The 14,215-nt window shown below is 44.8% G+C and overlaps 1 protein-coding gene across 1 annotated transcript in view; it reads left to right on the top strand.

Annotated features, from left to right (window-relative positions):
• LRIG1 (leucine rich repeats and immunoglobulin like domains 1) overlaps nt 1–14,215 on the top strand; it is an 89,756-nt gene that overhangs the window by 70,697 nt on the left and 4,844 nt on the right. The window contains exons 9-18 of the mRNA XM_083156028.1: nt 526–606; nt 2,799–2,870; nt 3,716–3,787; nt 4,130–4,293; nt 7,988–8,305; nt 9,481–9,762; nt 9,860–10,297; nt 11,960–12,007; nt 12,508–12,648; nt 12,746–13,045. Of these exons, the coding sequence (XP_083012154.1) occupies nt 526–606; nt 2,799–2,870; nt 3,716–3,787; nt 4,130–4,293; nt 7,988–8,305; nt 9,481–9,762; nt 9,860–10,297; nt 11,960–12,007; nt 12,508–12,648; nt 12,746–13,045 (1,916 nt within the window). The remainder of the gene's footprint in view (nt 1–525; nt 607–2,798; nt 2,871–3,715; nt 3,788–4,129; nt 4,294–7,987; nt 8,306–9,480; nt 9,763–9,859; nt 10,298–11,959; nt 12,008–12,507; nt 12,649–12,745; nt 13,046–14,215) is intronic.

The following is a 14,215-nucleotide window of genomic DNA, read 5'->3' on the forward strand; positions in this document are numbered from 1 at the left end:
AGAGCTGTGCTGCCCAGACACAGGTGAGGGGCGATGCGGGGGTCCGTGTGGGGCGGCGGGGGGTCGGCGCGGGATGCGGTAGAAGCCCATTGGCTTCTATGGGGCATCGCCATATTTTCCTGGTGATGCCCCCCGCCGCGGTAACCCAGCGGGGGATGCTTACAGCATCCCAAAATTTCTTGCTTAAAAAATCTCCCCCAATATCTCCAAAAGCCTCCATAGCGCCCTGCTGTGGAAAGTCATCCACCCCCTGCGAAAATCGCTGGCCAGGGGGAAAATCGCTCAGTGCGTATGCACAGGGCGGTTTTCAGCCCAGCAACTTTCACAACATCGTTGTCCATACACGCTGGGCAAAGTCTCCCAGTGTGTATGGGCCTTTTAATTAGAGGCTGAATAATCCCACTGCTGGGCATTGCTGAACAGTATGTGAAGACTGCCTTTTGTAATCTCCTTTCCAAACCTTCTACTTCAGCCAGCACTGAGAAAGTGACTGATTGTAAGCTGTCTCTTTTGTGTTCTCTGTAGGGAATTGGATCATAACGAGATCTCGGGCACAATAGAGGATACCAATGGAGCCTTTAAAGGCCTGGACAATCTGAACAAGCTGTGAGTACTTTCCCCTTCTCTAGTCTTTCTCCTTCCCGCTAGCAGCAGGACTGAACCCCTCCCCCTCTTCCTACTGTGAGCCTTTTATTCTGGAAGCACAAGCAAAGATGACCGTTCACACACATATCTTCTAAAGAGACTGTCTCAGAGTCAGGGAACTAGAATAATGCTCATTGTATCGAATATTAATGACCTTGGATAGTTTTGGAGAAAGCGTTGAGGGGTTGGGGATGATTTTGGGTGGTCCCTAAGTCAATAACTTTTTTCATTTTTGTTAAAAGAAATCCGTATATTGTCCATACACTTTCTTTTCTGATTGAACTATGAATAAATGATGGTGTATATATATAATTATTATGACAACTGTTTCGACCCTAACAGTGTGGAGAACTTAACATTTTATTTGTGGTTTTATTTCTGAATAATTCAGGGTTATTCACCTTGTGGTTTTCCCAACTGTAGGAGAACCTGCCACAAGCACAGGGTTTAAACCAGGGATAGCCAAACTGTGACCCTCCAGCTGCTGTGAAACTACACATCCCAGCATGCCATGCCATAGTTCACATTCCTTAATAGCAAAACTGTGGCAAAGCATGATGGGACGTGTAGTTACGCAACAACTGGAGGGCCATTGTTTGGCCATGCCTGGTTGACACATAAGGAGTCATTTCTGGTTTAGTACATGTGAGTACTTGTTACTGCGTAGTGACAATAGATTATCTCCTGCCCCAAGACTAGTGGTACGGATTGTGGCGCCCATTGTTTGAGACCCATCCCTTGCTCCCATAGATCCTGAAGCTCCGTTCTCAGGACTCCAAACCTTTTCATGTTTTCCAAGTCTACTCACAGAAATGCAAGTGAAATAATAGATCCTCCTGTGGATCTTTGCAATTGTGTCATTGAGTAATGAATACACCTGTGCACCAATCAAGTGAACCAATCAAGTGACTTTTAAATTGTTCGGGGTCCTTGTTACCGAGTTTCAGAACCACTGTAGCAAACTAATTTTGGAAACCTACTGAAATCGATGTTTAAAACCTGATTTAATTCACCACACTGAGTGTTCTGCTTGTGGATATGGGGGCATATACCTGGTATTCTAGTTGTTTTAAGGATGTAAGGCATTGTGTTCCAAATACTGGCGCAGTTTTATTAAGCCTGGGGAAGTGATAAAGTGCCAGCCAGTCAGCTCCCAACTGCCATGTTACAGGCTGGTTTGAAAAATCGTAAAGGGGCTCTCCCCCCTGGGAGAGCTCATTACGATTTATCCCATGTAAAATTCCCGGGGAGCTGTGGGGGGCAGGAAAGAAAAAAATACCTGGGCAGCGTGACGTTCGGGCTGTGTGAAGCGCCTGGGGGCTGTGGGTGCAGCGGCGGAGCGGGCAGTCCGCAGTGTCCGGAAAGCACCGAGTGAGCGGATACTGCGGACAGCGGCGGAAGAATTTGAAAATTCAAAAAGATAGCGCACTCTCAGCCAATAACTGGCCAGCCTATTTGAATTTTCAAATTCTGCTGTCCACAATGTCCGCTCACTCAGCTCTTCCTGGACACTGCGGACTGCCCACTTCGCCTCTGCAGCCATAGCCACCAGGCACTTCACCTGTGCCTGCCTGCCTGCCCGCCCTACCGCGACCCTGCACCTACAGCCCCCTGGGCGTTTCATGCGGCCCGCCCCCTTCATATAGGTGCGTGCTAGCGGTGCTTCACACGCCTACGGATCAGACCTACACATCGTGGGTGCTAAAAAGCACCTGCGATATTTATCTGATGGGTCCAACCCAACAGATCGAACCTGCAGCAGGTTCTATCTGTAGGGTCCGACCCATGATGTAGGGCATTGGTTCATGGACATTTGTACAATAATTGAATACATGTTAGACCTTGCATCAGGTGCTCAGGAACCATCATCAGAACTACTGCCCAAACAAGTCCCCTGAATAGCCGCTCTCTTACAGGATAAGTACATGCTTGTCATCGCTGGTAAATTGCATTGAAGATAAAGGGATCTCATTTCAGTAGTCAAAAGAGAGAAAAGGCCTAATTTCTGTAGTTTACATTTAAACCGCTGTACACCGGACACACTATCCGTTTCACCCTAACTAATTCTGTTTTTTTTTTTTTTTTTTTTTTATCCCTCCTCTCTCTCTTTCTCTCCTTTTTTTTGTCTGACCCTTGATGTTTGGAAACTGCAGATCTCTGTTTGGAAACAAGATCAAGTCGGTGGCCAGAAACGCTTTCTCAGGCTTGGGGGCCCTGGAGCACCTGTGAGTGTCCCATCATGCACTGCGTTTTATAGCGGGCTGCCAAAAGTAGCTGCTTGAGAGGTCTGCAAGCAATTTAATAGCGTCTTTGTAAGCTGAGAAGCTCGTCCATTTGAGCAGGCCAGCTGCTTCCTTCTCATTATAAGTCAGCTTCAACTTTGGCCTCTTGTTGTGCCAGGAAAGAAGTTGGAGACCATATGGCAAATTTGGGCGCATTTTTTTTTTTTATTCTGTGATTACTGTTGGCATAGAGAACACTCAGGCACACACATACAGACACGCGTGTGTTCACGTTCCCCCTGCGGTGAGGGGGGCGATCCCACGAGTGGGGCACATTGAGTGTTCCTCACACAGACTGCAGCAAGCTGTATGTGCAGCAAACGTGGCCAGACCCAAGATTATTATTTATTTATTTCTTCTCTCCCCGAGGACTATGAATGCTTAAAGTACTGAATCAGCATTCGTTTCCTTTTTGGAAATTAAGCGCAGCCAAGTCTGGAATATCGCCAGGAGGACGCTTTTGCTGGTGTTTTATATTCTGATATAAATTAAAAAAAAAAATCTTAAAAAATATTAAAACCATTTTGTATACATACAAATGAAATAAATAATAAAAAATATATATATATATATATATATATATATATATATATATATATATATATATATATATATATATATATATATATATAAATGTATGTAAAGTTTTTTTTATTTCAAATTTATTTTAAAACCATTTAAATTCATTTAGATAAAAAAAAAAAATTCCATTTTTTTTTTTTGTTTTTGTGTGTGCATGTTGGGTTCTCAGACTACAATAATTATTATTATTTTTTCCCCCCGGGCAGAAACATTGGTGGGAACGCTATGCAGTCCGTACAGGCTGAGGCCTTTGAAGAAATGAAGATGCTGAAGGAGCTGTAAGTGTTCACAAAAAGTTCCACTGCATACTGTGGTTTTTGTTGCGGCAGCCCCCGACACACGGCAGGCAGCAGGAGCATCGTCTTCTGCCTGCCGTGTGTGCATTAGAAATGGCAAGTCCGGAAACGCAACTGTTTTTCCGAGGCAGCATTTTATTGACCAAGCCAATTTTTCATGGCCTTTCCACACACTAGAAGGATAAGAAATAGTTGACATCGATGGGAATAATCTTGTCCTTCGCTAAGGAAGCCCAATTAGTGTCAAGTTGCAGTTCAGCTTAAGCGAGTGCAATCCGAAGTTGTGTACGAAGTGCCTCATTTGTACAATTGTCTTTTGTCCAGATACATCAACAGTGAGAGCTTCTTGTGCGATTGTCATCTCAAGTGGCTTCCGTCATGGCTGACGAATAGGAATCTTCAGGCTAACGTGAAAGCTGTTTGTGCACATCCAGAGTCCTTACAGAACAAGAGTATATACAGTGTCCTGCCACGGAGCTTTGTTTGTGGTAAGTTCCACTTTTATTCTCTAGCAATTATATGTCCTAAACTATCCGCTCTGAGTTGACCAAAGCCGGGTCCTATTCTGTGCTGTTGAACTGGATTTTTTTAAATCCTTAATGCTGCAATTCCAAAGGGAAGGCCATTTCTAAGCGCACTCGCAATGTAAGAATAATAACTAGGGGCCAGATTCTCTAAGCTTCAAAAGTGATACAATGGAGAGTGATAAACAGCCAGCCAATCAGCTCCTACCTGCCATGCCACAGACTGTGTTTGAAAAATGTCACACAGGAGCTGATTGGCTGGCGGTTTATCACTCTCAATTGTATCACTTTTGAAGCTTAGAGAATCTGGCACTAAAAAAAAGAAACCGTCGACCCTCCCAGCTGTTGTTGAACTACACTTCCCAGCATAACCTGGAACAGTTTTAGCATGGTCAAATAGCAAAACTGTAGCTGGGATGTGTAGTTCAACAACAGCTGGAGGACAGAAGGTTCCCCATCCCTGGTTTAGGCCATAAATTTGGCTAAAACGACAGCAGATTTATTAGAAAACTGAAAAGTACAACTTAATGAAATAAGTTATTCTAAAGGGGCCTCCCTAAGGTGTGCTATCACCCATAGCAACCGGGTGCAAATGATACAAGTGTTCTGTTCTCTATAGCAACCGGGTACAAATGGTACAGCTGTTGCATATTGCAACCAGATGGAAATAGCACCTTTGCCTTTGCCCATAGCAACCAGGTGCAAATGGCATAAGTCTGATCTTACTTATAGCAACCGGGCAAAAAGTCTGTAACTATAGCGAAGCGCAAACATAACTTGCACACGTGTGCCAGACTGTACTTCTGTAACAGGAGTCAGTATCTGGGGCTGCATACCGTGGCCGTATAACTGTATCCTGAGACCACCCTAGTGCCCGGACAGGATAATAGACCAGTATCAAAAACTCTTAAGGACACATATGTGCAGAACATGTGTTACTTTCTGCTCACACCCAAATCCAAGTATTTCTCTCCTCTGTGGTCCATCTGGCCCTACGTCCTGGACAGCTGAAAACACAACCCCCACAGCACAAACAAAAGGTTTCCAAAGACAAGGTACTCCAAGATCAAGCTTCATTAGAAATGTTTTTGTTTTAGATCTGTACGTGGCTTGGAACATTTTGCATTGCTTATTTAGTTTACTGATTTGTGCATTCCAGCAGTGGAACTTGCAAAAATAGAGATTCGTCATTCCTGTTTTAAACTTACCACATGTGCGGGGAGCACAGTATTGTCATGCGTTAGTTACCAGCCAGGGCGGCCATTACCCCTTCTGTCTGGTTTCTTTTCTACAGCTAGGAGGGAGATCATGAATTTATCAAATTGGGGGAGATGTACTAAGCCTTCAAGAGTTATAAAGTGGCAAGAGATAAAGTACCAATTAAACGTCTCTTAGCTGTCATTTCTCAAACAGTCTGTAAAATGGCAGTTAGGATTCGATTGGCTGATACTTTATCTCTCTCTACTTTACCAGCTGCCGATACCTCGGCATTATACACCGGCACCCAGGTTTACCTCAGTCGCAGGTTCTGTAATCCCGCGCTTTTAAAAATAGAGCTAGGTAGGTTCAACTACTTCACCCATGATTATCAAAACTTTACCTCGTAATAAAATGATATTTACACGCAAGGGGGTGAATTTGCGGAAGTGTGAGTTTTTAGAAGTGAGTGATGTTGCCCATAGCAACCAATAAGTTGGGGTGGCCAAACTGGTCCGCCAGATCCATTCTACAGTACCAGCAGTTCATGTTTCTAGGCCACCTGTGGACCTGTAGAATGTGTTGGTGAGGAATGAATGCAGCACATGTTTGAAAATGTGACCGCTAGATGGTCTGGGAAGTGTTACAGTTAGTAATGACTGCACCTGTGCACCAGCTATGCTGCCTGGGAAATGTGACAGTTAGTAATGACTGCACCTGTGCACCGGTTATGCTGCCTGGGAAATGTGACAGTTAGTAATGACTGCACCTATGAACCAGCTATGGGGGGTCTGGAAAACGTGGCAGTTAGTAATGACTGCACCTGTGGACCAGCTAGGGGGGTCTGGAAAACGTGGCAGTTAGTAATGACTGCACCTGTGCACCAGCTTAGGGGATCTGGGAAACGTGGCAGTTAGTAATGACTGCACCTGTGGACCAGCTAGGGGGGTCTGGAAAACGTGGCAGTTAGTAATGACTGCACCTGTGCACCAGCTTAGGTGGCCTGGGAAATGTGACAGTTAGTAATGACTGCTCCTGTGCACCAGCTAGTAGTTCACACTTTAGTAAATGAACCCCTAGTGATTTTAACTGTCCTACGGTCATTGCCAATAATGGCTTTAAATGAACTATAGTCTGAAAAGTCGGACAGATCAAAAATTCAGACGATCTAAAAAAGCGGAAGATCTGGGTTCATCCTTTCAGAGAACGCAAGTCTGATCCAATTGCCTGATGGTTTTGGAAATGTAATCAATCGCAGGCCTCTGCAAATTAGCAGCCCGGTGATCAAGCCTGAATAACCCCTATGTTTTCCCAATTATTACTCCGTGTGTAAACACTGTGCGCATAATCCCTAAACACGTACAATAAAAACATTTTTGTTATATTTAACACATTTATTTGTGTGCACAGAGTTCTGAACTACGGCCTCTGCTGTCCACAAACAGAGACCAATATTCTGGCCTCTACTGTACACACAATGATTATCCCACCAGTGTTTGGGTGTTTTAAAAGGAAATAAACTGTTTTAAGCTTTATTTCCTGGCAATAACAGTGTCCAAGCTTCACATTAAAACCAAAATAACACCCTCGCCTTTTATGCAGCCCCCAACTACCGTCCGCAAATAGCTATTAGGCTGGAAATAGGAGCGAGCAGTCAGGGTGCCAGGGACCTGTGGGGAGAGGGGGGCATGGATCAAAGTGTAACAAAGAAAATCAAGCTCTTAAGCCATAACAGATTTAGGCAACCTGTGGTTATACAGCTGTTGGTGAACTACAAATTCCAGCAATCCTTATCTGCCTCTTCTGATGTTGTCTAACTTATAAACACTTTTTTAATCTTTCATTATCTTGAATTAAATGACTTTAATTCTTAGTGTAAAAGACTAATTGAATATAGCATTTAAGGACCATGGGGTAGATGTATCAAATTTTAGTGAGAGATTGAGGGGTAGATTTATTAAGCTCGGTGAAGTGATAAAGTGTCTGGTTTTTATCACCGGCCAATCAGCTCCTACCTGTCGTTTTTCAAATAAGCCTGTAACTTCACAGGTAGGAGCTGATTGGCCGGTGATAAAAAAAACAGACACTTTATCACTTCACCAAGCTTAATAAATCTGCCCCTGAGAACCAGCCAATCTGCTTCAAGTTGCCATGTTACAGGCGGTGTTTGAAAAATGACTGTTATATGCTAATTGGTTAAGCCTTAGATGGAAATAAACTGAACTGAGTTAAAGTACCAGCCAATCTGCTCCTAACTGTTATCAAACAGACTATAACATGGCAGTTGGGAGCTGATTGGTTGGGACTATCTCCGTCCACTTGATCTCTCTCCCAGTCTCCCAGACCTCCATAGGACTGACCTGGCCATAGCTTGAAGTGGATGGAATATTCTAGCAGCATGCTGGTAATATGTGACGTGATGTTTCAAGGTGACCTAAAGTGAATGTTCCCCATATCCTAGATGATATGCCGAAGCCGCAGATCACCGTGCAGCCGGAGAAGACCATGGCGGTGGTCGGGAAGGACGTGCGTTTCTCCTGTACCGCCGCTAGCAGCAGCAGCTCCCCCATGACCTTCGTGTGGAAGAAAGACAGCGAGATCTTGCACAATCCAGAAACGGAGAACTCTGCCGATGCCCAGGAGGAAAGCGATGTCATGGTCTATACGGCGATCCTGCACCTGCGCAATGTGACTTTTGAACACAAGGGACAGTACCAGTGTATCATTACCAATCATTTTGGTTCTACGTACTCCAACAAAGCTGGACTGACTGTACATGGTGAGTGAGGTTCCCGATAGGCCGATATGCAGCCTCCATAGGTAGACATGGTTACTGCTGCTACACACATTCTGTCACTCCATTTCCAGTTGTGATTGGCTACTCTGACTTCTAGCATTATTTATTTTACTCTATGGAGGCCATGTTGCTGCAACCTGCATGACCCTAGTATATACTGATGATCTGCCATTTACAAGAGTATGTGATAATGCATGAGAAATGCTAACATGTATTTATAGCCGCCGGGAGGTTATTGCAGATCACATATGTTTCCCCAGTACAGTCACTTGCGAAAGCATGGAGCAAGCATTCCCAGAGTTACAGCTACTTTCCAGAATGAGTAGCAGTGCTTGTGCGGGGTCATTGCAAACAAGGGTTTCCATTTTCAGATCAGTCTATGTGCCATGAATATATATGAATCTAGAATGTAGCTATTGTGGGGTTGACTATGGAATGCCGGTACTTAGGATGCCACTGGTCAGAAGACCAACGGTGGCATCCCAATGCTGAGGACCCGGACACCTTTGACCATCACCCCCCGTAATCCTAAACCAGCTTGACCTAACCGACTCCGCAGCCTTACCCTACCCAGCAACCTTTGGGATGCCGGCTGTCAGGCTTCCGGGGTCTGGTACCGATCTTTTGACTGAACCCTGACATTGTACTGTCATCAACTTGACAATGTCACAGTGCTAGGTGGTCTGGGAAACGTGACAGTTAGTAATGACTGGACCTGTGCTACATCTAGGTGGTTTGGAAAATGTGAATATCACACCTGTGTTTTTGCAGCCGCTCCCCGATTCCTCTACCAAATATTTCCTCACTGTCAGTCACTTTGCAGATAAATCCTCTATTGCAAGGTAATCGCAGCACATGCAAAAACTTGGCTTTGGGTGCATGTCTGAATCAGGCCTTACATATATTGTAGTAATCAGTGTTGGCTCTAGAGGTGGAGCTGCAGTTCAAACTTCAAATAGGGAAGCCACACCCACTGCCAGCGAGTCAGTTTGGAATGGCAGTTGGTGGCTCCCCTATTTGAATTTTTAACTGTGCTACATGACTGAAAACAGTGTTTGCAAATCATGGGTTGGGAAATGATGGTGTAATGGGGATCTGATTGGGTACACAGATCGCGCTTGTGCTACTTACTTATTGCATCATCTGTTTTATTCTAGTTCTGCCATCTTTCACCAAAACCCCAAGCAACAGGAACATAAGAGTGGGCACCACAGCTAGATTGGAGTGCGAGGCAATTGGAGACCCCACTCCAGAAATCGCTTGGCAGAAAGACGGGGGTACAGATTTCCCTGCTGCCCGGGAACGACGAATGCATGTCATGCCCGAAGATCACGTATTCTTCATAACAGCCGTAACGATCGAGGATATGGGCGTGTACAGCTGCACGGCGCAAAACGCAGCCGGATCCGTCTCTGCCAACGCAACATTAACAGTACTTGGTAAGCGTGCGCAGGCTTTCCTCGGGAAATAAAAATGGCGTCATCGGTGCAGTGTTTGTGGCGCTCACTTCCCATTTTTGTCGCTTTGTATTTTCAGAGATGCCTTTTCTGGCACAGTCCCTTGAAGACCGCACCGTTTATGCCGGGGATACATTAGCATTACAGTGCAAAGCCAACGGTAGCCCGCCACCACGCATCACCTGGCTGAAAGGCGACGAACCCCTCCTTATGACGGAACGCCATCATTTTACTACGGGCAACCAGTTCCTCATAATACGGAATGTAGCGCAGGAAGATGCCGGGAGATACACCTGCGAAATGTCCAACACACTCGGGACGGAACGCGCTTACAGTCAAGTCAGCATTATCCCCAAGACCAGCTGTGCATCAGAGTCCACCAAGATGGAGGGAGCCATGACGTTTGGCATAATCACCATCGCTGTGGTGTGTAGCATTGTCCTCACCTCCCTGGTCTGGGTGTGTATCATCTACCAAACCAGGAAAAAAAGCGAGGAGTACAGCGTCACCAACACAGGTAATGTCCCGCTTTTCTGTCACTAGGGATGGCCAACGACCGTCGATGATTAGAAATCATGGCTGATTTATGGCCGAGGTCGAATAATTTTGCCACGGATGGGGGAGAACCAGATTGTTTCCCTCCATCGATGGCACAGTAAACCTATCTTCTGCATGTGTTTCAAAGTGCCGGATACGTAACATAGCCCTGCCTCCAACACCCGTGAAGCCCCTACCCCCATGTTTTGATTGGCCCACGGGCCAATCAGTCAAACATAATGGATGACCATCGATAGGTAAAAATATCGATAGTCATCCATTGCATATTTTAACACTATCGATGGCCAGATGCACTACTGCCATTGGTAGTCATCCATATCTGTCATCTCTACCAGGAAATACATTGATGTCATTAACACAGAAGTAATAAAGTTATTTTGAAGGAGATCAACTAGGGAATGGTGACCTTCATAAAATAATCATGCACAATGGCCGAATAGTGGACCAAGCTAACAGTGGCTGCCTCTACTGCAGGGGCAATGATCGTCCCTCCAGCTGCTGTGCGACTACACATCTCAGCATGCCCTGCCATTGCATGCTGGGAGGTGTAGTTCTAAAGCAGCTGGAGGCCCTCTCACTGCCCACCCCTGCTCTAAGGGGTGTCGAGACTTATTGTCTTGTATAAGTTTTCATTTCTTAGTAACAAACTTTTACAATAATTATTGAATCATTTTATAAAATATTTTGGAATTAAAGAGAAGTCCATTTTTAACAAAATGGTAACTTCCTAGCAGGCTACATATTGAAAAGCAAAAACTTGTTACCATTAATGACCTCACCCAAATCTATAATGGGATTCGGTATGAAATCCCGACGGTCAAAATCCCGAATGGGTCAAAATACCGACAAGGACAAAATCCCGACATGTAAAATCTCGACAAGGTCAAAATACCGATATATAGAATGTACAGGAGAAACAGTCAACATGACTTTCGGTCGACAGGATGCAAAGTCGACATGGTTTTTTTCACCGTTTTTTTACCCGACTGTCGACATGGACACAGTTGGAAGTGAACCGCAGCCCCTCGCTTCGCTCGCTATGCTTCGGGCACTATTTTATTCTCCCACCACACCCTAGTGGATGGTAGGCCGTGAAATACCACCTGTTGGCACATGTCGGGTCAAAAAACAGTGAAAAAACCCATGTCGACCTGTCGACCGAAAGTCATGTTGACTGTTTCTCCTGTACACTCTATATGTCGGTATTTTGACCTTGTCGGGATTTTAAATCACGGGATTTTGACCCTGTCGGGATTTTGACTGCATCCCCTATAATGTCAGGTGCCGTTTTGCTTTCTAGACTGCTTTTGCGCCTGCTCAGTCTGCCTCCTCCCCATTATTTGTATAGCGCAGCGTTGGCATTGGGGAGGGACTAGCAGAAAAAGACATTGCTACAAATTTGTCACAAACTCATTAAGCCAATCCTAGCCCTGTGTTTCTATTAGATGCTTGATTTCAGGAGAAACCTAAATGGTTTTGGTTTGTTTGTGGTTGTACTGAAATCTTGGTTCCATTCACTCTGCCGGATACTGTATACAGATATAACAGTTGTTGTTGGTTTTTTTTTTGGTCATTTTTAATCTAAAACCCATGTAACCGGAAAACATGTTCTGCTTTACAGATGAAACCATTGTCCCACCAGATGTGCCGAGCTATTTATCATCGCAAGGTATGTTCCAGGAATGCTCTGTTGTTAGCATTGGGGTGATTCAGGATGGTTTGCATAAGTAAACTCCTTCTGTAGTGGACAAAACCATGTGCACTGCAGGTGGGGTAGATGTAACATGTGCAGAGAGAGTTACATTTGGGTGAGTTATTTTGTTTCTGTGCAGGGTAAATACTGGCTGCTTTATTTATACACTGCAATTTAGATTTCAGTTTAAACACACCCCACCCAAATTTTACATCTGCCCCACCTGAAGTGCACATGGTTTTGCCCATTAAAGAGAGATTTTGCTTTTGCGAACCAACCTGAATTAGGACCATGGAGCTAGCCATTGTCTGAGAAAGTAGTCTGGCCCTTACTGACCAGTAAACATCACTCGTCCTGTGCAGTTCCAATGGCTAGCCATTGCTGACATGGTAACTGAAGTCTTACTATATGTACATGAAACCCATAACTCGCACACATGCGGATGAGTGATAGATTGGTCTGGTCTTGTCTTTCAGGAATATGCTCTAATGATGGAACTGGAGACACTGATGTGGAGGCTTGCAATGTAGGGTACAGGCAGCCAAGACTTTGCATAGGATGTAACTCTGACGAGCTGTGTAAGGCAGCGGATGGGTTGTTCAGTACAGATAATACAGGTAAGACACATTGTAGATAATCACTCTTACATTATCATCTTCATTTAATGACTCTGCATGTTTAAACACAAACATGTCTGCTTTTACGTTATTCCAGGCTATGAATATCCCGTTGTGTGTGCAGACTGCTTGGAGGGCCGTGCAATGTACAGCAAGGACACTGACTATTGTCCACAGACTTTGCCATCTATAGACTGTTTATACCAAAAGTCCAAAAGCGACCATGAAATCTATCTGGACAGGATTGACCACTCCAGGCTGCCGAATGGTCACCCAAACAATGGGACAATAAACTACAACAAAATGGATGACTGTGACTTTGTGTATCCAAGTAACCATGAGAGGGAACCTCTCTTCAACCAACAGCAGTCGCATGTATTGGTGTCTGATGCACAAGGTACATTACAGTACTCGTAAGCTGTCAGCAGAAATGCTCCGATACACTCTACACCAGGCACTCCAAGCTATGGCCCTCCAGCTGATGTGAAACTACACGTCCCATCATGCCTTGCCACATTATTGCTATTAGGGAATGCTAAAACTGTGGCAAGGCATGCTGGGAAGTGTAGTTTCACAACAGCTGGAGGGCCACAGTTTGGACATGTCCTCTGTACAGGTTTTTTATTTACGAAGATGGGAGTTCTATTAGAGATGGGATGTTGCTTGTACTTATTTATTTAGCACCTTCTAGAACAGGGCTGGGCAACACCGGCCCTCCAGATGTTAATGAACTACACATCCCAGGATGCTTTGCATTAGTTTTGCTTTGTGGCCATGCTGAAACTGATGCAAGGCATGCTGGGATGTGTAGTTCATCAACATCTGGAGGGCCGGTGTTACCCAGCCCTGTTCTAGAAGATAAGAGTGATTCGTTGCACATAGAGATGGAGCCAGCCTTGCCATTGCCGCCGGCTCGCCAGACACTACTATCTGGCGGCTGGCACGAACAGCTCACGCGTCCATTGCCGGGAATGAGGCGTGTGAGTGTAGAGTCACCGCGGCAATGACCAGGCTGACTCCATCTGTAGCAAAATCCCATCTTAAATACAACTCCCATCTTAGTAAACCAAATCCCTACCTGTCCTAACACACTTCAGTTTGGTAAATCTGTCCTATCACACTTCAGTTTAGTAAATCTGTCCTATCACACTTCAGTTTAGTAAATCTGTCCTATCACACTTCAGTTTAGTAAATCTGTCCTATCACACTTCAGTTTAGATACAATCTATATATTAATAAAAGTAGGGCGACTTTTAGGAGTGCCTTTGTCAGAGCAGGGCACATCATATGGCAAATTAAAGGTCTTGGGGCCAGATGCACGAAGCTTCAAAATGTGATAAAGTGGATCGTGATAAACAACCTACCAATCAGCTCCTAACTTCCAATTTTCAAACCCAGCCTGTAACATGGCAGTTAAGAGCAGATTGGCTATAATTTATCACTCTAAAAGTTTTCACGTTTTAAAGCTTTAGTGCATCTGGCCCTCGGTCTGTAAAGTTGCAGAATCTTTGCATTGTTACTTCATTTCGGAGTTAGGTGGCAAACCGTCAGCTTGCCATTTACAATG

Source organism: Crinia signifera, chromosome 8 (assembly GCF_055691185.1).
Source record: "Crinia signifera chromosome 8, ASM5569118v1, whole genome shotgun sequence".
NCBI lineage: Eukaryota > Metazoa > Chordata > Amphibia > Anura > Myobatrachidae > Crinia > Crinia signifera.